This window comes from Cervus canadensis, chromosome 2, assembly GCF_019320065.1.
Source record: "Cervus canadensis isolate Bull #8, Minnesota chromosome 2, ASM1932006v1, whole genome shotgun sequence".
In the NCBI taxonomy this organism is placed as follows: Eukaryota; Metazoa; Chordata; class Mammalia; order Artiodactyla; family Cervidae; genus Cervus; species Cervus canadensis.
Window position 1 is genome coordinate 105,320,315 of NC_057387.1, and position 22,660 is coordinate 105,342,974.

The 22,660-nt window shown below is 51.0% G+C and overlaps 2 protein-coding genes across 4 annotated transcripts in view; both read left to right on the forward strand.

Annotated features, from left to right (window-relative positions):
- The window catches only part of DLGAP3 (DLG associated protein 3), a 62,983-nt gene extending 53,521 nt beyond the window's left edge, over positions 1-9,462 (forward strand). For both annotated transcript variants that reach the window (XM_043461976.1, XM_043461977.1), the window contains exons 9-12: positions 5,955-6,439; positions 7,366-7,457; positions 7,717-7,860; positions 8,571-9,462. In XM_043461976.1, coding sequence (XP_043317911.1) covers positions 5,955-6,439; positions 7,366-7,457; positions 7,717-7,860; positions 8,571-8,789 — 940 coding nt within the window. In that variant the 3' untranslated portion in view covers positions 8,790-9,462. The remainder of the gene's footprint in view (positions 1-5,954; positions 6,440-7,365; positions 7,458-7,716; positions 7,861-8,570) is intronic.
- A 5,730-nt stretch (positions 9,463-15,192) lies between these two features.
- SMIM12 (small integral membrane protein 12) lies at positions 15,193-19,623 on the forward strand. Of its 2 annotated transcripts, none has more exons than XM_043461979.1 (2): positions 15,193-15,309; positions 18,713-19,623. In XM_043461979.1, exon 2 carries the CDS (start codon positions 18,718-18,720, stop codon positions 18,994-18,996), a length of 279 nt encoding a protein of 92 aa, XP_043317914.1. In that variant the 5' UTR covers positions 15,193-15,309; positions 18,713-18,717; the 3' UTR covers positions 18,997-19,623. The 2 variants fall into 2 exon arrangements, with proteins under 2 accessions (XP_043317914.1, XP_043317915.1); XM_043461980.1 differs by lacking the exon at positions 15,193-15,309 and adding an exon at positions 15,400-15,551.
- Positions 19,624-22,660: the final 3,037 nt, after the last annotated feature.

The following is a 22,660-nucleotide window of genomic DNA, read 5'->3' on the forward strand; positions in this document are numbered from 1 at the left end:
CTTTCTTTTCAATGCAAGCTACAAGCCTTCCTGCCTTACCATATAATAGCTAACATTTGCAATGGGCAGACCAGGTGCTGTTAAGTTTTTTAGATTTATCATAACAGTCCTATGAATAGGTACTGTTATCATTCTCATTTACAGATAAGGAAACTGAGGCACAAACCATAGAGCTAGGCTTTGGACCCAGGCAGTCTGGCTCCAGAGCATACATGCTTAACCACTCTGCTAGCCTGCCTCCCCAAAAGCTGTTCATTCTCATTTCCTCCCCCAGCCTCCTTTCCCCCTAATCTCCAGCAGACAACTGCCCTGCTTACTTTATTATTTTTTTTAATTTATATTTTATTTTCTGGCCATACATGCCCTGCGGCAAGTGGGATCTTAGTTACCTGACCTGGGGTCAAACCTGTGCCACCTGTAGTGAAAGCGTGTCGTTTTAATCACCGGACCACCAGTGAAGTCCCCTCCCTGTGTATTTTATTGTAACAACTGAGGTCATCTGGTGGGATCTCTTTCCATTTCTGGACCAACCTCTAGCTTGCATCTCTTCCCTTGCCTCCTCCAACAGTCTGGCCTCAGGGGTTGAGGTATCTGCCTTTCTGGTTGAGGCTGCCCCTCTCCCTCAATCCTAGGGAGGCAGTGGAATGTCATGGTTTAAGAGCTGGCCACTGTGGACAGACTGCCCTAAATTGATACTGTCAGGTCTTAGGAAGTCACCTAGCTTCTCTAAGTCTTAGTTTTCTCACCTGTAAGTCGGGGTGATACTAATGTGATGATTGAGCATATTGATTAAAGCATGTAAAGTACTTTAGCACTTGCTAACTGTTCAGATGGACAGGGAGGCCTGGCGTGCTGCAATTCATGGGGTTGCAAAGAGTCGGACACGACTGAGCGACTGAACTGAACTGAACTGTTCAGAGGATGTTCATTTTTATTTATTCCCCTCATATCTGGTCCTTGGATTACTGCCTCTCTCTTCTCTAGCTTCAGTTGATTTCTCTTTACAAATTGCATTAGTTACCTATTGCTGATAGGATATATAGTCACAAATTTAGCAGCATCTAATAATCTGTATTTATGATTTTACATTTCTAGAGGTTGGAAGTCTGAACTGGGTTTCACTGGGCTAAAATCAAGGTGTTGGCAGGACTGATCCCTTCTGGAGTCTCTGGAAAGCATCCATTTTATCACCTTTTCCAGTTTAGAGAGGCTGTCTGCATTCCTTGGCTTGTAGCCCATTTCTGGTTTCAGAGCCAGCAGTGGCGGGTAGAGTCCTCCCATGATGTCACTCCAGCCTTGATCCTGTTGTCCCATTGCCTTCTCTGACCCTGACTTTCCTGCTACCCTCTTTGACTTACAAGAACTCTTCTGACTAAAATGTATACCACTGGATAGTGCAGGATCTCAAGATCCTTGATGTGATCATTTCTGCAAAGTCTTTTTTGTTGTGGAAGTTAACATATTCACAGGTTGTGGGAATTGGGACCTGGACTTCCTTGGGGGGCCATTATTCTGCCTGCCCCTTAGGGATATAGCATGTGAGAACCATCCTCAGCAAAATGTCCCTCCTCCCAGTCCTATTGAGATATAATTGCCAGATAATCATATTATCCCTTCCTTAAAAGTACATTGCCTTCTCTATTCCTCCCTTCTCCACCAGGCTCTCTGGGAGCTGCCTGGTGGTGGGGGTGGTTTAGTCGCTAAGTCGTGTCTGACTCTTCGCGACCCCATGGATTGTAGCCAGCCAGGCTCCTTTGTCCATGGGATTTCCCAGGCCAGAATACTGGAGTGGGTTACCATGTCCTTCTCCAGGGGATCTTCCCGACCTGGGGATGGAACCTGTGTCTCCTGAATTACAGGTGGATTCTTTACCACTGAGCCACCAGGGAAGCCCATTGTCTTGCCTAGTTTTCTCTACGCCCTGCCTGGAGAATCCCATGGACAGAGGAGCCTGGCGGGCTACATACAGTCCATAGGGTCGCAAAGAGTCAGATATGACTGAGCGCTCAAGCACACGCTCCCAGTTTTCTCACAGCCTCTTACCTCTGCATTTGCGCTCAAACTCCACCAAACTGACTGATCACAAGTGGCTTCCATGTTGCCAAGTCAGTAAACACCTTTCGTTCTCAGTTGGTTACATTTTCCAGTTGGCTGCTCATTCCCTATTGAGACCCTTTTATGGGGGGCTCCCCACTTTTTTGGTCTCCTATCTGCTTTTAGGTGACTTTCTCTTGATTTTCTTCCTTTTCGTCTCTGGCTTAGACACATCTGGGGCTACACTGTCTCCACCAACCCCTGAAATGTCTGTGTTCCCAGGGCATCTTTGTTCCATTGCTCTTTCCTTGGGTAATCTTATCCCACATTGCTGGTTTTATTTATTTTTAAAATGGTTGATTTATTTTTGGCTGCGCTGGGTCTTCGTTGCTGCGAGCAGGTTTTCTGTAGTTGCAGCAAGCGGGGACTACTCTCTGGTGGATGTGCCCGCAGTTCTCATCGCGGTGACTTCTCTTGTTTCGGAGCACAGGTTCTAGGCACCCGGGCTCAGCACTTGTGGGGCATGGGTTTAGTTGCCCCACGGCATGTGGAATCTTTCTGGACCAGGGATCAAACACCTGCACTGGCAGGCAAATTCTTAACCACTAGACCACCAGGGAAGTCCTACACTGCTAGTTTTAAGTGCCACTTGCTCAAGGATGACCAATTCCTGCTTGCGCTGTGCAAATCTCTGGCTCCTGGCTGGAAGTGTTGGTAAAGATTGTGTTTCCAGTAATCCTATAAGCTTCTCAATTTCTTTGGTCTTCCTTCAAGTAGACACGATGAGAGAGCTTCTTGAGGTACTGACTTGAGAACGATGTAGCCTGGGGCATTCAGGCTTCTGAAGTTCCAGACTGTGTGGCCTATTTCCATCAAGACACAGAGTGATCTTCTCAGGACCTCTCAGAGGAGAGTGAAAGGCACAGATACCGAAAGACACATCCATGCTTTGTGGGGGCAACAGGAAAGCAAATAAGGAAGGCACATCTTCACTAGTGTATTTACTGGGGCAAGCCCCACCTTTCCCAGTGGGGTTTGCCATTGCTGGAGCACTGAAGGAGCCAGAGAATAACTGGAGCTCAAAGCACAAAAATATTCAAAGGAAGCCAAAGGGCATCCTAACAGTTTAGTTAGACACACAGGACTCTCACCAGAAACAGAACAATGTAACCAAACAGTGGCATGCATGAGTGCTCAGTCGTGTCTGACTCTTTGCTACCCTACGGATTGTAGCCTGGCAGGCTGCTCTGTCCATGGGATTCCCCAGGCAAGAATACTGAAGTGAGTTACTGTGCCTTTCTCCAGGGGATCTTCCTGACCCAGGGATGGAATCTGTGTCTCCTGCACTGCAGGCAGATTCTTTACCCACTGAGCCACCTGGGAAGCCCTAAAGTGTGGGACTGCCTCCATGTGCAAGAAGACAGCTGAGAGAGGAATGGTTCCAAGGATGGTCTAGAGAAGGCTCACAGAAGAAGAGGGAACTTGAGCAGGGAACCAACAGGGAGTGAGGAGGAAGAAGGCCTTTTTAAGTGGGGGAATAGCAAATGCAGAGGCTAAAGTAAGGGCCACGAGAATCTACTTGGGGAGCAAAGAGGGTGCAAGCGGGATAAGATCAGAGAGAACTGCATCCAGAGTAAATGTCAGCACAGGAAGCCTAGACTCTGTCTTGTTGGCAGTGGGGAGCAATGAAAGGGTTCTGAGCAGGGGAATGAGTTGGGCAGAGGTCAGCTTCAGAGAGACTACTCCAGGGACTTCCCTGGTGGTCCAGTGGCTAAGACTCTGCACTCCCCATGCCGGGGGCCCAGGTTCGATCCTTGGTCAGGGAACTATTAATAGATCCTACATGCTGCAACTGAGTTCTCTTGCCACAACTAAAGATCCTGCACTTCAGAATAAAGATCCCTTGTGCCTTGACTAAGACCCAGCACAGCCAAATAAGTAAATAAGTATTAAAGAAAGAAAGAAAGACTATTCTAGTCCTGGGTGGATTGGTGAGGGAAAGTTGGGCCCCAGATCCTAAAATATGCATAGGTATAATTGTATAAGATATAATTTTTAAAATGTATAATTTTATTTTATCTAAAAATTATTTTATTATTTTTATTGCGGTATAATTGACCTACAATGCTGTGCAGTGCCAGGTGCAAAAATTCAGTATTTCCATACACTATATATATATATATATTGCAGTGGTCACCACGATAAGTCTAGTTACCATCTGTCACCATATAAAGTTACTACAATAGTATTGACTATATTACTCATGCTGTACATTTCACTTCTGTGAGTTATTTATACTATTTTGTAGCTGGAAGTTTGTCCCTCTTAATCTCCCTTGCCTATTACACTTATCCCCCACCTGCAAAGTATAATTTTAGAGAAAGGAGGTACCTTGGCAATGGTACTGGTCCATTCCTATCATTTTATATCATATATGTGTGTGTGTTTATATGTAATATATATTCATATATGCCATATAATGTATTTTATATACACATATACATATATTATATACTAGGTGGTCTGGGTGGAGGGTGAGTGACTTCCCAAAGGCACGTAGCATCAAGGCCAGCATTGGAACTCAGGTCTGCCTTCTAGTCTGGTGCTCGTCTCTGCTATACTGAGTGGAGGCAGTGGTGTCTAAAAGGAGGCTGATCCAGTAGTCAAGGTAAGAATGATGCAAGTCCTGACCAGGGCAAGACAGGGCAGGCAGCAAGGTGAAGACCATGTGGGAGGCCATGTGGATATGTTCTTGCTTTCTCTCTCTCTGGGTGGGGGTTGGGACATAGGGCTGGTTGGAAACTGCACATGAGTGCATCTCTCTTTCCTGGGTCCTGCCGCATCCTTCCGGGCCTGGTTTCTATGGCAACAGGCTCCCAGCAGGCAGCCCGCCAGCTGGAGGGAAGCAGGCAGGCAAAGCAGGCAGGGAAAGAAGGCCTGGGCAGCAAGAGGAAGACTGAAGTTGTGGGGGTTGTGGGAGTCTCCCAGGAAGCTGGAGGAGCCCCTAAACCTAGCTCCCAACCCCCTTTTTCTTCTGACCATGAGAGTGAAGTTAGCTTCGGACACATGGGCTTTTCTTGCCTGCTTCTTGAATTTCCAGACTGCAAACTTCTATTCATCTCTCCCTGCCACCCCCGCATCTCCTGACTCTCCCTTCTTTAAGTGTTGTCTGACCCCAGCCTCCTGCCCCTCGGGAGAAGTGACTTCTTCATAGAAAAGAGCCCTCACTCTGACTGAACTCAGTCGGGTCGGGGTGGTCAGGGGGGATAACAAGGCTAATTGACTCTGTTTTGCATAAGATTTGCATGTTATTAACTCAAAGACAAGAAATTTCCAGGCCCTGTATCATTCCTGTCAACAACTTAATTCAGCTCTCTTGGCACCAGCTGACTGTCTGGCCAGGCTCTGTGCTGAGCCCTGGGGTCCCTAGAGGAGAAGTCCTCCCAGCTGCAGCCCACCCTCCTTCCCCCAGCTGCTCTAAGACAGTTCCTCCTGATGTTCTAGCAGCTGGTGTGGTGAGGAGTTCCTGGGCTGTGGAGCGTGGCAGCCCTGGGTCCACATTCTGGCTCTGCTGTTTCGCAGCTGGGTGACTGTGGGCCTCAGCCCAGCTTCTGCAGGGTGATGCCCTAGCACTTTGGCTATGTCTGTCCGATTGGTATATGCCAGCCTCTGTTCTGCCCATCGAGTAAAAGTGGTTTAATGTTTTGAATATCACCCCTGTCCAGAACCGGTGCAACAGGTAGGTATATTATGTGCTCACCTGTGGCGAGGACCGATTCATTTAAAGGTGATGGATTTAAAGGTCCATCAATCACTTTGTAGGTTTCCTGTCTCATTCCTTCTCCTTTTGCCCTGGGGTGCAGGTGAGGGCTGGGGTGAGACTGGGCAGGCGCAGAGATGACCGCCACCTCTCTCACCAGGCGGGCGAGGTTCAAGCGCTCCAACAGTGTGACAGCCGGCGTGCAGGCTGACCTGGAGCTGGAGGGCCTGGCCGGCCTGGCCACCGTGGCCACAGAAGACAAGGCCCTGCAATTCGGACGCTCCTTCCAGAGGCACGCCTCTGAGCCCCAGCCCGGGCCCCGGGCCCCCACCTACTCAGTCTTCCGCACGGTCCACACGCAGGGCCAGTGGGCCTACCGCGAGGGCTACCCACTGCCGTACGAGCCGCCGGCCACCGATGGGTCGCCCGGCCCTGCCCCTGCCCCCACCCCCGGCCCCGGGTCCGGGCGCCGCGACTCCTGGATGGAGCGCGGCTCACGTAGCCTCCCGGACTCAGGCCGCACGTCCCCCTGCCCACGGGATGGCGAGTGGTTCATCAAGATGCTGAGGGCGGAGGTGGAGAAGCTGGAGCATTGGTGCCAGCAGATGGAGCGCGAGGCGGAGGACTATGAACTGCCGGAGGAGAGTGAGTGCGGGCTCGGTGCGCCGGCGGCCTGGGGGCTGGCGGTGGCCGGGCCGCGGCGGGGTACGGGAGGACCCTGGGCGTGACCGTGCCTTTCTCACACTTGGCGGCGTGACCCCAGGCCTTGGTGGCTCCCACGGGCAGTGTGCCGGGAGCTCCTGGAAGGAAGCGCGAGCAGCTTCAGAGGCCAGAGCTGGGACGGGGGAGAGTGAGCGAGTGAAAGGGCTGGGCTTTCTAGGAGACGGCTACCAGCCCAAGGCCATGGAGATTCCAGGAGGCCCTATTTCCATCTGGGCTGGCTGGGAATCCAGGTCTGATCCAGGTGTGAGAGCAGGCCTTCAGGCAGAGGGGGAGGCAGTGTGCAGGTCAGCTCTTGTCTGCGGCCTGGGGGAAGGAGACTCAGCCAGGAAGACATGGTCCTGCCAGAGGGGTCTGCAGGTACAGTGTGAGGGCAGACAGCGGTTTACCGCCCAACCCTCAAGCTGATAGGATCGTGACTAGAAGATGAGTCAGGGACATGACATTATTTGGTAATTCTCAGTGAGCCAAGGACTCTGATGGGTGACAAAGTTCTGCCAGCGAGGTGTCACTGAGCTAGTACCTGGCTGGCTAAGGCTGTAGGGCTGGACTGGTGCTGATTTCCATCTCTCCTCTGACATGGGAGGCAAGAGGACACAGGAGGATAGCCAGTCAAGAAATGTAGATCGTATGATGGAAGGAACAGTGTCTGGGGAGTCAGTCTTCTTGGTGAAATGGCGCAGGAGTTGCTTGTTAGGATCTTGAGTATATGGGGAGGGGAGGGGCCGGAGGAGACAGACGGATAGATGGTGCCAGATAACAAGAGGGGTCAGAGTCATCCCAGGCAGACTTCCTGGAGGCAGAGGAAGGAGAGGCATCATTCCCCTCCTCCATCTCGTTTTGCTCTCCAGTCCTGGAGAAAATCCGCAGTGCCGTGGGCAGCACACAACTTCTCCTGTCCCAAAAGGTTCAGCAGTTCTTCCGGCTGTGTCAGCAGAGCATGGTGAGTGATCGTGGGCATGGAGCCTCAGGTGTGTGTACCTGGTAGACGACCAGAGCGCATGGATACCTGGGGGGAGACCAGGCGTTTGTGCCCATGACAGAGAGGTCTGGGCTCGCTCTTGTCTCCCTCCTCCCAGTCCCCACTCCGCTCTCCCAGATTGAACTTCTGGACAGTGAGGGTGGGGTGGGCTTTCTCAGCTCCTGGCTGGGGCTCAGGCCCCTCTGACTGGCTGCCTCCCCTCTGACTCCTTCCACTGCAGGACCCCACTGCGTTCCCTGTGCCCACCTTCCAGGACCTGGCGGGTTTCTGGGACCTCCTGCAGCTCTCTATCGAGGATGTGACCCTCAAGTTCCTGGAGCTACAGCAACTCAAGGCCAACAGCTGGAAACTCCTGGAGCCTAAGGTGGGGGGAGGTCCCTTCAAGCCAAGAGTCCAAACCCTGGGAAATGCCCTTCCCCAGAGAGTGTGGGCGGGGGAGAGGAAAGCAGGAGGAGACCCTGGCCAGCCAAGGCAGCCCTGGACAGGTGATGGGGACCCTCTACGACCACCCTCTGGGTCATTGCCGTCTGCTTGGTTCCACGACAAGAACCACCTCATCACTGCCTGAGCTGCAAGAGCCCCTTTCTTTACCAAAGAAAGCTACAGCTGTAGTTTGAGGAAGTCAGATTGGCAAACTGCCCTCAGCTTGGCTCTAGGCACGGAGGGGACCTTCAGCCCTCATCTCACTAGACCGTCATAGAGATGGGGCCCAGCAGCTTGGAATGTGAACCCCCATTGTCTTGCCCAGGTCAGGGAAGCTGCACTCCCCGTGTGTCTGGAGGGAGAGCATCCACTCCCCGCGAGGAAGCGAACCCTCTCTCTGATGCGAGAGGTGGAAAATGGCTCCACCAGGGGGCGCACGAGTCCACCTTTTTTTTTTAAAGATGAAAAATGTGGGTTTGACCTTGGCAGAACAGGCACCCCTGGGGCTTCGGGGGGCCCGCACGCGCTCTCGAGAGCCTGGCTCACGAGTCAGAGGTGTGCGCTGTGAACCCCCTCGGGGCCGCGGGGGAGCGAGGTGGGGAGTCGGCCGGGACCCCGCCCCCAAGCTAAGCGCCGCCCCTCTGCCGGCAGGAGGAGAAGAAGGTCCCTCCGCCGATACCAAAGAAGCCCTCGCGGGGCCGGGGTGTGCCGGTGAAGGAGCGCTCCCTGGACTCGGTGGACCGGCAGCGGCAGGAAGCCCGCAAGCGGCTCCTGGCGGCCAAGCGCGCCGCCTCCTTCCGCCACAGCTCGGCCACCGAGAGCGCCGACAGCATCGAGATCTACATCCCCGAGGCCCAGACCAGGCTGTGACCGGCCCGGCCCGCCCAGCCCCGGCCCGGGCCCGCGGTTTTCTACCCGTACTGTACACCCAGCGTCGAGGTCACTGTGAACGCGGGCCGCCCCGTGCGCCCGCCCCGCCGGCACCGCACGCCCCGGCCCCTCCGGCCCGTCACGCGCTCGTGGGTTTTTTACCTTCCTGACCCCACGCGAAGGCGCCCGGGCTGGGCTGGGGGCCGTGCCTCTCCGCCCTGTGCCCCCACCGGGACCCCTCTTCCTCGAGGTCCGACGCTTCGTCCCCACCTCCTCTCCACGGGCACCATCTCTGCCATTACCCCCCCCCCACCCCCCACGGGCCAGGCCGGGCCGGGTCCCCCATCTGGGCTCTGCGTCCCCCCTCTCCTCACCCACCCCCCCCACCCCGCGGGGCTGGGCTTCGTGGGGAAATCAAGCTTCGTGGCTTTTTATGAAGAATCCCGAACCCCGCCTAGGAGCCCGCCCTACCCTCCCAGGGGCGCTCCCCTGAGCCCTCAGCCCACCGGGCCCAGGGACCACAGTGGCTGGACCAACCCAGGACCAGGGCGCCTGGGCCTCTCCCCTTTCCCCAGCTGCTGGGGAGGGGAGATGGGGGCTTCCCCTCACCACACCTGTGGCTGTTCCCACATCCCCTTGAGTATCCCAGGAAAAATAAAACGGCAGAACTGCACTTGAGCCAGCTGCTCTCTCCAGAAGAAGCCACTTCTGCGCGTGCCTGCGTAGGGGGGTGGGGAGGCCCGAGCCCACATTCTTGATCTGGGGAGAGCGGGGTTTCGTGGGCCAGACGAGGGAAAGGGGCTTCCTTGGGGAGAAAATATTGTTCAGCCTGCTTTCCTTTATGCCTTCCAGTTCCCTGGGCTTCCCTCCCCCCCGCCCCGAGGGAAGCGTGTGCTTCATAAACGGGGAGGGCTGCTGTCTCCGATGTGAACAAATATTGGTGTTCTTTTCCCTAAAAAGCCAGTGTTCTCTCTGCTCTGGGAACTGTTCCGTTCTGTGCCATCACATTTTCTGATGCCTCTACTGCATGGGCACATTGATGGGGAACAAAAGAGAGAGCAGCACTTTCCTGGGAAGCTAAGTGGCATCCCAAACCTAATGTTTATTGGATGCTTGCTGTGGGTCAGGCAAGATGTGAGTGGTTTACATGAATGTAGCTCAATCTTCTAACAGATGAGAAAGCTGGAGCTCAGGAGAGGTCAAGTGTTTAGGCCAAAGTCACAGGCAGAGCTAAGAGCGTTGACCCAAGTCTGTCCAATGTTAATCCTGAGCTTTTAGCTCTACAGCCTTCTGAGTCCAGAAAAAGATGGCAGCTCCTACCCACAATGTCATCTTTCCAGTCCTCAGGCTGACGTGTCACCTTGAGGCAGGAGGAAGAACCTTCCCACGGGGTTGCCTGCTCTTCTGGGTCACTCTGGACTAGCCAGTTCTCATTCATTTATTCAGCAAGTATTTATCAAGAACCACGGTTGGCCCTGTCCATCACCATGAAGATAGCCCTGAACAAGTTTCTACTCTTAAGGTGCTAGCAGCTGTATGGGAAAAATAGATAAGTAAGCGAGCAGTTACATTGTAAGGGTGAGTGCTGGAGCGATGACTAGGTATTAGCCCCTGAAAGAGGGTTGTGAAGAATGTACGAGATTAGAGAAGAGCTGTGCAGAAGCCTGGAGGAGAGAGGGGCATTGGGAGTGCAGAGGCTTGATCATGCTGGGCTTTTGGGTCAGTTTGAGGAAGGTGGGCCTGGGTCCTGAGGGCCATGGGGAGCTACGGAGGGGTTTTGAACAGGAGAGTGACATGAGCAGATATTTTACAGGCTGGTTTGGAAGGCCGCCTGAAAAGCGAGAGGTCCTCTATCCACTGGGAGGTGAAGAGGGCTCTGGGGCAAGACAAAGTGAATAGAATCCTTGCCCTTGGATAAGTTTTTACCAAATGAGGTGATTCTGATGCTGGCCAGGTTTGGGAACACTAAAATTGTTTGGCTATCTCAAGTTTCACCTAGAACTGCTCATAAGTCTGTTATCCCCAGACTTGCCAAGACAGACATTGGCTGAGTGACTTTATCATCCTGGGGTTCGAAAGTGGGGACCTGGGTGAATTTTGAACTAGACAATACTCAGAGCAATCCTATGAGGCAGGTGTTGTTAGCAACTCCATTTTACAGATGAAAAAACTGAGGCTTGGAGAGGTTCAACAACTTACCCCAAATCATGAAGCCAGGAAATGGCTGAGTCTAAGTTTAACCCTCTACATTATACAGCTTTTTATGAGTCTACATGTTTTCCCAGAAACTAGGCCAGGCTTGCTGGGACCAAGAGGTATATAGGAGTGAATTGCAGAGGACAGGCAGCATCTGAGACTGTGCAGGCATCCCGCTGCAGACGTGATGTCTAAAGTCTCCCCGTGTGGGGCTGATGGAGGAGCTGATGGGGGGAGTCTCCTTAGGGTGTTGTGGCCCAGGTAGTTGTGCTGGGCTCCATGGATATGTGAAGGATTAGATCCAGTCCCTGAGTTGCTCCCATCTGGCTTAGCGAGTCACATAAACACAAAGTTATGGCACAAAGGTAGGCCTATTCACCCAGGGGGCTGAAGAGACCAGAGGAGGGAGCCTCTAACAGCCAGCAAGTCTGGGAAAGCTTTCTGCAAGAGAGGGCTTTTGAACTGGGTCTTGCAGGATGAATTGGAGTTTTGCAGTCAGGGATGAAAAGGGAAGACATTCATTTCAGGCAAATGGACCCACTTAGGCAAAGTCATGGAACAGTACTAGATGTACAGTACAGTAGTAGATGATGGGAAGAGCAGACACTGACAGAGGTGACAGGCAGGACAGGGGTAGAGAGGAAATAAAGGAGATGTGGCTGGAAGGGACCCATGAGTGTAAGCTGGAGATTTCATGGTTTTATTTAAATGTTTGAAAGAAATGGACTGAAGGAGATAATGGAAGGCAGGGACACCACTGAAGGAGTTGCCAAGGTGGTCCAGGTAAGGGATGATGTTGAAGTTGAGAGACATTGAGGAGGCTTAGGTGCTGTAAACTGGATCTGGGGACTAATGCAAAGATGAAGAGGCCTTGAAAATGTCAGCCAAGTTTTTGGCTTACTAAATAATGCCATAAATGGACATAGGACATTGCAGAAGGAGGCCCGAATTTGAGGAATACTAAACATAAAGTGAAAGCAAAACGCAATTACCAAGCACTTAGGAGGAGATGAAAGTGAAGTGTGTGAAAGTGTGAAAGTTGCTCAGTTGTATCCAACTCTTTGCGACCCCATGGACTACATAGTCCATGGAATTTTCCAGGTCAGAAAACTGGAGTGGGTAGCCTTTCCCTTCTCCAGGGCATCTTCCCAACCCAGGGATTTTTTTTTTTAATTAAGATTTTTTTTTAATGTGGACCAATTTTAAAGTCTTTATTGACTTTGTTACAATGTTGTTTCTTTCTTTCTTTCTTTCTTTTTCACTTTTTTTGACAGACAGCAGGTGGGATCTTAGCTACCAATCAGGAATCGAAACTGCACATGCCCCCGCCCCCTGAAGGTGAAATCTTAACCACTAGACTACCAGGAAAGTCTCTCTTTGTCATTTTTTTTTTTTTTCAACAATGGGTGAACAGATTTTCTGAGATTAGCAGGCAGCAGGGCCAGCATGGGAATCTACAATTCTCTGATTCCTAAGTCTGTGTCCTGGAGCCCCACTTAGTTCTCAGGCAACAGAACTGCTTGCCAGCATTTGAGACTCAAGGTTCCTCTGGGGAGTCTTCCCTGATTCTTCCTGGGGATCCTTCTCTCTGCTGCTTGTGCACACTCCTGTCATCACATCTTGCACACTCTCTCATTTTCTAGACCCTTCTGTTTCCACATTAGTCAGACAACTCTGAGAGAAAAGGTGGTCCCAGTTATTTTTGCATCCCCAATGCCTAGCACATGTTAATTGCCTGTTGTAGGCAATTCTGTTCCCTTCTCTATTGCTGTTGTTGTTCAGCATGAAGTCAAGTCCGACTCTTTGCAACCCCCTGAACTGAGCACGCTGGGTTCCTCTGTCCTCCACTACCTCCCAAAGTTTGCTCAGACTCATGTCCATTGAGTCAACAGTGCCATCCAACCATCTCATCCTCTGTTGTCCCCTTCTCCTCCTGCCCTCAATCTTTCCCAGCATCAAGGTCTTTTCCAATGAGTCAGTTCTTCGCATCAGGTGGCTGAAGTATTGGGAGTTTCAGCTTCAGCATCAGTCCTTCCAATGAATATCAGGACTGATTTCCTTTAGGATGGACTGGTTTGATCTCCTTGCTGTCCAAGGGACTCTCAGGAGTCGTCTCCACCACCACAGTTCAAAAGCATCAATTCTTTAGCACTCAGCTTTCTTTATGGTCCAACTCTCACATCCATACATGACTATTGGAAAAAACCTTGGCTTGGACTAGACAGACCTTTGTTGGCAAAGTGATATCTCTGCTTTTTAATATGCTGTCTAGGTTTGTCATAGCTTTCTTCTCTCTACATATTCAATTAGTGAACACTTTCTGCTAATAGTGGTTTCCTATACATTTCTTTTTCAAAAACTTATTTACTTGGCTGTTCTGGGTCTTAGTTGCAGCATGGGATCTTTGATCATCATTGTGGCTTCAGGGATCTTTCAGTTGCAGCATGTGGGAGCTAGTTCCCTGACCGGGGATCAAACCTGGGTCCCCTGCATTGGGAGCACAGAGTCTTAGCCACAGCACCACCAGGGAAGTCCCCGGTTTCCTGCACCTTTCTTGATTCTTTATCAGTTCCTTTTTCTCCTCCTCCATTGTCAGAACTTAGCATTGAGATCTTTGAGATCATACAGGAAGCAGATCTAACCTGATAATGCAATCTATGAGGCTTCCACCAAGGTGTCCTTTAAGCTTGAAAAACAAGCCAGAGCTCCTTTGGTAGAGAAAAGTGGGAAGGGCATTCCAGGTAGATGAAAAAGTGTAAATAAAGGCATGGAGGTGTGAAACAGTGGTCTCTATAGGTGGATGAGGAGGGATTTAGTATGTGTTTCTGCTGCATCACATGGGTGGTGACGTAGAGCTAGTTGGGGTGTTATGAAGCCTACACTGTTTTTTTTTTTTTTTTCCCCTTCTTCTTCTATATGCTATAAAATAGACATCTGTACAGGGCACAGTGGGGACACAGAGGAGGGAGTGAATACTTGCACCTGGGGGCCAAGTAAGACACAGGTGTCACTGTATTTTAATTATTTGTACGAAAGGAGACTGAAGAAGTTGGCTTAAAGCTCAACATTCAGAAAACTAAGATCATGGCATCTGGTCCCATCACTTCATGGAAAATAGATGGGGAAACAGTGGAAACAGTGGCTGACTTTATTTTTTGGGGGGCTCCAAAATCACTGCCGATGATGTCTGCAGCCATGAAATTAAGACGCTTACTCCTTGCAGGGAAAGTTATGACCAACCTAGACAGCATGTTAAAAAGCAGAGACATTACTTTGCCAACAAAGGTCCCTCTCGTCAAGGCTATGGTTTTTCCATTAGTCATGTATGAATGTGAGAGTTGGACTATAAAGAAAGCTGAGCGCCGAAGAAGTGATGCTTTTGAACTGTGGTGTTGGAGAAGACTCTTGAGAGTCCCTTGGACTGCAAGGAGATCCAGCCAGTCCATCCTAAAGGAGATTAGTCCTGAGTGTTCATTGGAAGGATTGATGTTGAAGCTGAAACTCCAATACTTTGGCTACCTGATGCGAAGAGCTGACTCATCTGAAAAGACCCTGATGCTGGGAGGGATTGGGGGCAGGAGGAGAAGGGGACGACAGAGGATGAGATGCTTGGATGGCATCACCGACTCAATGAAGATGAGTTTGAGTACACTCCGGGAGTTGGTGATGGACAGGGAGGCCTGGCATTCTGTGGCCCATGGGGTCGCGAAGCGTTGGACACGACTGAGCGACTGAACTGAACTGATGCTATTTCCCTGCTTGCGATGTGCCAGCAGAGCACTTTGCATGCATTATCTCATCAACTCTCTCAACATCCCGTGAAAAAGGTGTTATTACGTCTATGCATAGGCGAGAAAGGAGGCTCAGTCACACGGCTGAATGTCACACATTTCCCAACGTCACACGGCTAGAAAGCTAGCCCAGATCGGAATAGTTTTTAAGAGTTCTAGATTTTACTCTGCTGAGCCCTTCTTGAGGTCAAGGGTCATGTTTTTTATTTTTTTTTCTGTGCCCAGACCAAAGTCTTACGAGCCTCCTAGTCAACATCAGTTGAAGCCTTTCTCCAAACGAAAGCCCGTGGTGACGTCACTGAGAAACCTCCTGGCCGGAAGGGGACGCTGTAGGCATCTCAGCTCGGCGCGGCCGGTTGCGGGCGCCTAGCTTCCCCAGTCCTTTCAGCCAATCCCTGCGCTCCGAGGGAGCCGGCGCCAGTGGGCGGGTCCCGGGGCTAGGCCCCGCGGGCCGCTGGGAGAGGCGGTGTCTGGGCTCCCGGCGCTCGGCTGGAGGGCGGGGTCCGGACGGTGGTGTGTGGACTTTCGCGCAGGTGAGCAGGCCTCCCGGCAGGCGGTCCCTCTTCCGGAGCTGCTGCCGGGCCGCCCGTAGCTGTGGTGACGCCTCGTGGCCTTGACCTCTGAGTTAGGGGAGGGGTAATGCCTAGCGTCGGCTCTGGCCCTGACCAGGCCTGAGAAGAAGAGATGGCCCCCTTTTCTTCCCCGGGCTCGGCGTGAGCGTCTGAGCGCCCTGCGAACACTTAGCGGTCAGGGCTTCTCGGCCTTAGGCACGTGGGTGAGGACGGACCCGACGAGGTCGTGAGCGTGGTGGGACAGGGGCCGGGGCCGGGGCCGGGGAACGGGAACCCAGAGAAGGGCGACGGGCAGACCCTTGGACCCTGACCTCCTTAACGCTCTCATCCCCGGACCAGTCTCAGTGACGGTGAGGATTGATTTTTCCACCCAGTCTGGTCTCCTTTGCCCTTGTTAGCGGTTCTCAAATCTCCTGACTGCAGTTTCTCATCTCAGTGGGCCTCCAGGGCCCCCGGCACAAAGGCAGGTTTCCCTGCAACCCGTTTGACCTTTTCCCGCTCAGACTCCCTCCGTGCGGGGCTGGAAATACGCCTCACGGTATTTGCCAGACACTTTTGCCTCTCATTTTGACCCCTTAGGGATGACTTGTTAGAGTATCTAGCTTCCTGTGATCAGCAAAGGCACCTGCTGTGTTCTGCCGCCTTTTGAGGGCGGGTGGTTGAATGACTGGTGATTTTACACAAGCCAGTTGCTTATTCATTCAAGAAACTTTTTGAGCATTTAATGCTGGACGGGGTCGGAAGAATGGGGGATGGATAGGCCACAGTGGGCACGCGCAAACATGGGCCTTGCCCTTTTGGACCGCAAAGTGTTTTGAGGAATGCACACAAATGGGTTAGGCCAGCCCAATATGTGACACAGACAAAGTGTCTAATGCTCTCAATGTTGAATAAATGAATGGATTAAGTTGTTTGGGGATGATTAGAACATGAACCACAGAGGGAGACCTTGGGCTGCATATGAGAGAGAAAAGCATGGTGGAGTCATTCTTCATATATGTTAAGGCAAATGGGTGATCTGCGTGGAGAGTTGCTGTTCAGGGAACGTGTTTACTCACAGAAGACTTGCTTACAAGACAGGAAAGAAAATAAAGAAGTATTAGGTTTGAGATTCTTCAAGGGTCCTTATCATTTCACAAATCTCTGAGTGTATCACAAATCTTAGAGTTTTCAAAAAGAGAAGCTCTTCTAAGTAGTGAAGTGCCAAGTTGATGGGGAAGAATTGCAGGAAGCTGTCTTCAAGACCAGGATTTGGACAGAAGCCAGTCCATAGGGTCACAGAGAGGCGGACAGGGCTGAGTGAAGCGAACTGTGCGCGCGCGCGCGCACACACACACACACACACACACACAGGGCTGAGTGAAGCGAACTGTGCGCGCGCGCGCGCACACACACACACACACACACACACACACACATCTATTTGCAGTGTGTTCTTTACAGTTGAAGGAACATAGGTGTTGAAGATGGAGAGTCCTGGGTTCCAATTAGTGGCTCTGTCATTTCTGGTGATCTTGGGCCAGTTAAGGTTATGTTCCTGAGCCTTTGTGGTCTTCAACAAAAATCTGGACTAGTAATCCCTTCCTTAGAGAGGTGATCTTCACCTGTGAAGATGAGGTGGTGACTAGTGTGTGAATTGTCCGGCATAGTGCCTGGTGCTAAGACAGGGACTCAGCGCAAGCTCAGAGCTGCTCCTGCAGTTTTTTCCCTGGTGATGGTCCATTATAATCTTGGGTCCACAAAATGCTGGGATTCCTCCAAAGAGAATTAGAACCAAAGAGAGAGGGAGAGAGTCATCTGATCTTTGGTGAGGTAGACCAGAGACAGCTGAGCTGGGGAAACACCTACAGGGGTACAAAGGGAATGATGTTTCAGTTGAGACTTTCCGGCACATTACTTAACCCTCTGGTCATGCCATCTATCACAGAGTGGACGTGTATTAGAGGACATTGTATATATAAAGTGCTTACCCCAAGGTCTGGCACTTAGTGCACAATAAATGGAGCTATCACTATCATGATACTTGTGAGTAGTCCTTGATAATTGTTAATAATAATCATTTGAGCCTGAATGGCCATCAGAGTGACCCACTTTGTGTGTTTTTACATTATTTTGGTGTTGTCTTCATTTCTGGAAACTCTAGGGCCATTCCACTTCTTTGTTTTTCTGCCATGGCTTGTACTGTGTTGTGTTTTGTTTTATGAAAAAAAAAAAAAAGTGAAACTGTTAGTCACTCAGTAGTGTCTGACTCTTTGCAACTCCATGGACTGTAGCCTGCTAGGCTCCTCTGTCCATGGACTTCTCCACGAAAGAATCCTGGAGTGGGTTGCCATTTCCTTCTCCAGGGGATCTTCCTGGCCCAGGGATCGAACCCACATCTCCTGCATTGGCAGACAGATTCTTTATTAGCTGCTATTTATTTGGCTGTGCGCTGCCTCAATTGTGGCAAGCAGAATCTCTAGTTGGTGGCATTTGAACTCTTAGTAGCCGCATGTGGAATCTAGTTCCCTGACCATGAAGCATACCCAGGCCCCCTACATTGGAAGCGTGGAGTCTTAACCACTGGATCACCAGGGAAGTTCTGTACAGTGGTTTTTTTTTTTTTTTTTTTCCCCAAAAACATAGAATTTTCATTTTCAAGTTCTAGTGTGTCCAGAGAATGTATAATGGGTTGGTGATATTTTTTAAGAGCTTATTATGTAAATATGAGGATATGGCTTTGGTTGAAGAGAGTGTATTTTGAAAGTGGTTTGGTCAGCAGATTTGAAGAGGTTCGTCTAGTCAGGAAAGTCGGGTTCAGAATAGGAAAAAACCATTATCTCTTTACCTAAAATCCAGATTGGTTGGGTAATGGTTTTGGCTGCCTAAATATGTTCCTTCTTCTTTACACGGGGCAAAGGACAGGAGACTCACGGTGGGATTGTGTGTGGTGGGGAAGGGGTGGCTAGCTCTGCTGATGGAGGAATTATATAGAACAAAGGAAGGCTCTTACCGACTCTTGAGACGTCGGCAACCTGTGCAGGGAGGGCCTGGGGTCACCAGCAGGCTTGAGGCTTTATCAGGTAAGGCTCAGAGGGTCTCTTGTGGGGAACACTGCCATATGTGGTTGTGTAACTGTCAAAGAGTGTAGTCCATAAAGTAGACTCTCGTCCTCTTCCCTAACACGGAATCTTCTGACATTGCCTAGATGGTTTCAGGGACCCCACTGTTGCATAAAGCGGGGTGCCCTCTTGCATTGCTCTGCACGGGGTGGATGCTCAGGCCGCCGTGCCAGGCCGCCTGGTCAGCGGAGCGCCCCGGCGGGCTGCCCATGCTCGGTAGGGTGGGCGCGGCTTCTGCCTAACGGCCTTATGCTCTCCTGCAGATGCCATGTGGCCTGTGCTTTGGACCGCGGTGCGCACCTATGCTCCCTACGTCACCTTTCCTGTGGCCTTCGTGGTCGGGGCTGTGGGGTACCACCTGGAATGGTTCATCCGGGGGAAGGAGCCACAGCCTGTGGAGGAGGAGAAGAGCATCTCAGAGCGCCGGGAGGAGCGCAAGCTGGATGAGCTGCTAGGCAAGGACCACACCCAGGTTGTGAGCCTTAAGGACAAGCTGGAATTTGCTCCTAAAGCCGTCCTGAACAGAAACCGCCCGGAGAAGAACTAATGGAGGACTCAGGGCCCGATGGGGCCTTCCATGGGCCATGGCTGGTCCTGCCACCACGTCGACCCAGCCCCAGAACCCACATCTGATTTGCTTTATTGCTGCTTCTGGCCCCTCCCACCCCCCCACAGCCACGCACACACTGCCTCTGCTATGGCGAGGCAGACACTCTGGAAGTGGAGGGGCCAGTGAAGAGGAAGGCCTGGGAGGGTTCTGGCCTGAAGGTCGCCTCAGCTGAATGGTGACCACAACTGCCCTGGCTTCTGCGCTGCTGGGCGCACCACTCGGGGGAGAGTTACGAAACGAACACTGGCTGTCAGTCCCGGTGGGAAGGCGGTTTGGCCTCCAGTGGGAGTGGCTGGGATTGGGGTGGTGGGAGAGTTCACAGATCTACCTGGCTCTCTTAACTAGCTTGCCCTGTCCTTTGTGCTCATTCTCCCTGAAATCCTGTCCTGGCAGCTCAGGGAGGGGATTCCCCTGGGAAGGAACACTGTTTTCTGTTCTTGGGAGCCCAGACTGTTTGCCTTGGGGCAGGTGAATTAGCTTGAAAACAATCACCATCTTTCACACACCCCCCCCCCCCCATTAATGTATAGTGCAAAACTTGATTAAAGTGGCGTCTGAGAACCATTTTGATCTAATCCTATCTTCCAGGTGGTGGTTGGGGTCTCCTTAGGAGTTATGTAAGTGCAGACATCTCCAGGTAGGATAACATTGGCCTTTAACTAAAGACTTCAGGGCCCTGGAGCTTTGTTTTACTAGTGTGGTTGTGTTGGATCCTGGAGACGGAGAGTCCTGGAGGCGCAGGTTCCCATGGGCATTTTTTTTTTTTTCCCATGGGCATTTTTATCATGATAACAAGAGGCTTATAGACTTTCAAAGTCTAAATTAGAGTAGACCAGGGAGCTTGACAATTAACATCAAATTTTCCAACTTAATATTCATATGCACACATCAAAAGTAGTATATATACATAATATTTGGCAGGGGGTTTGAAAAATGGTTACCTACACTCCGAGGGCTTTAGTACAGATAAAAAGGTAACATTTTGGTATTTTTCACTAATTCTTGGCCTAGTTGTTTTTAGATACTTATCATTACTGTACATGTAATTTTATATTCTCTTTTTACATAGTATTTCATATTGGAATCACTTTCCCATCTTGTCACATGGTCTTCATAACCCTAATTGTTTCCAGTTGCCCATCAAGTGGGACTATAGCATAGTTTGTTTTTTAACTGTTTCCCTGTCGCTGGACATGTGGGTTGTTTTTGATTGTTCACTCAGAAATACTGCCAAGAGTATCTTATGTGAGGCTTTTCCTGCGTTTTGGAATACAGGAGAGGGGTAGGAACAGTAAATGGCATTCTGGATGAAGTGGGATGATTAATTTAAGGGTCTTAATGGGTAACAACTGAACATCTGCCCTGAAGGGCGGTTGGAGCTTATACTGAATGCTGCCACTAAAGCTGTTGTCAGTGAGGTTGGAAAGGGTGACAGCAGAGAGCAAACCTGTTGCCTCATGAAGTCAATTGACCTTCACCCCGAGTGAGCAAAGGCAGGTGGTGTGTTTGATGAAGAATGAACTGCCTTAAAAGGGGGAGGGCATTTGCCCTGCTTCTCACCTCAGGATTTGAGGCCTGATGGTGTTACCAGGTGGGGGAAGGTAGGACTCCTGAACAGGTAGAGGTTCTGGCTGTGGCGTGGAGGGAGCAGGGGAGGCCGAAGATGGTAGCCAGAGGAGGGGGCAAATCAAGTCGGTGGCTTCCCCCTCAGACACCGGAGCCTGGTGGGAATGTTGAAATGAACTGTTGTTGCTTCTCAGGGAGTAAATTTGGTGGGGAACGTGGGGTGGTAGGATCTGCTACTGAAATAAGGATGAGGTTTCTGGTTCTGGAAGGATGTGCTGAGGTTAGTTTGGTTACTGGCTGGGGCTGCCGCAGGCCTCCTCAGCAGGCCAGTGCTGCCCCCCTGTGGCAGTCCTGAGTACCGCCAAGCCTGGGATCCCTTCCCTGGACCAACACTCAGGCCTGTAGGGGTCAGTGAGGTGTCAAATGAGAGGCTAGGGCAGGCTAGAAAGCGCAGGCCCGCCTGAAGGGGGCAGTGGCTGGGCAGCTTCTTCCAGTTTGTGCTGCTTGCTTTGCCAGAGATACCAGATTTTTATCTGTGTTTTTTTCCTAGAAGATATTAGAAATTCAGATTTTTGTGGATTTTTTTTTTGGCATGAAACTTCTGATTTTTAAATGTTGACAATTTATTTTTTTTAAAAATTCTAAGTATACTCACATACCCATAGGGTTAATTTGACCTGGTCACTGCCAGTTTGCCACCTGTCAAGCTGCCCCTCGCGTTCTAATGAAACCTGAGAGATGTGCTTTATTTTTAAGCGATCATCTTAACAATTGTGGCAAATATGAGATCCCAGGAGTGGTTTCCCTTGAAACACTTTGGGGCATCCTGCACATATGTAGTTTAGTATCAGCCTAAGGAAAACACTGGAGGACTTTAGAAAACATAACAGAAATAACACCAAAAACATTTTCCCACGGATGAGGACATTCTTGGGTTTTCAGATGTTTTAGAAAAACCATGCTGGCCCTGCTGTACCCACTTCCAGTGCCTGGCGGAGGAAGCCCTGTCCTTGGGAATGCAAGTTGCTCCCTTTTCCTAGTCTCACTTGGAGCCCCCTTTAAGTAATTTTATTTCGGAGGGCTTGCCCTCACTGACTTTCTGCCTGTAGCAAGTCTATTAATATTCCCAGCTGGCTCTTGCTTTCCCACAGGCTGGGCTCTCCTGCTGCCGTGGGGCTCTGGGATAGCGCCTGCTTTCTTGCCTCTGCTCAGGTAGTGTTAGGAAGCAGGGTGTTGTTTTTTGTTTTGATGTGGACCATTTTTAAAGTCTTTTTGGGAATGTGTTACAATATTGCTTCTGTTTTTTGCTTTGTTTTTTTGCCCATGAGGCATGCGGGATCTTAGCTCTCTGACCAGGGATTGAACTCACATCTCCTACACTGGAAGGGGAAGTCTTAACCACTAGACTCCCAGGGAAGTCCCAAGCAGCAGGCTTTCCATGGATTTGACAAACGTGGGCCAGACTTGTTGGGACCAGCCAAGGCACGGACTGGTTTTCTCCCACACTGTCTGATCCCCTGAAACATACTTGTAAGCAGATGTACTTGGGGTTTGCCTCCCCACCCCCGGTAATAGTGGTGGCTTTGTTGTTGTTTAGTCACTAGTTGGGTCTGACTCTCTGCGGCTCCGTGGACTGTATCCCGCCAGGCTCCTTTGTCCATGGGATTTTTCAGGCAAGAATACTGGAGTGGGTAGCCGTTTCGTCTCCAGGTGATCTTCCCGACCCAGGGACTGAACCTACATCTCCTGCGCTGGCAGGCGGATTCTTCACTGCCGAGCCGCCAGGGAGGCCCAGTGTGGCGTTAGAGCAGCGTTACCCTGTCTGAGCACGTCAGGGCTCGCGTCTCTGCCCCCAGGGGCCTGGTGTCTGGTGCTTTTCCACTCCCTCTCTTGCCTTTCCTGTGCCTGTTGCTGTGTTAGCGCAAGTCAGCTGGGCAGCTGCCAGGACGAGCCAGCCGGGGGCCCTCTGACCCCTGTCAGCTTGCCAGGGCCCAGGCTGACGAGGCTGTCAGCTGAGCGAAACACCGTGAGATTA

Excerpts from the sequence above, each read along its gene's own strand:
- SMIM12 (XM_043461979.1), top strand. The coding sequence starts at position 18,718 with ATGTGGCCTGTGCTTTGGACCGCGGTGCGCACCTATGCTCCCTACGTC.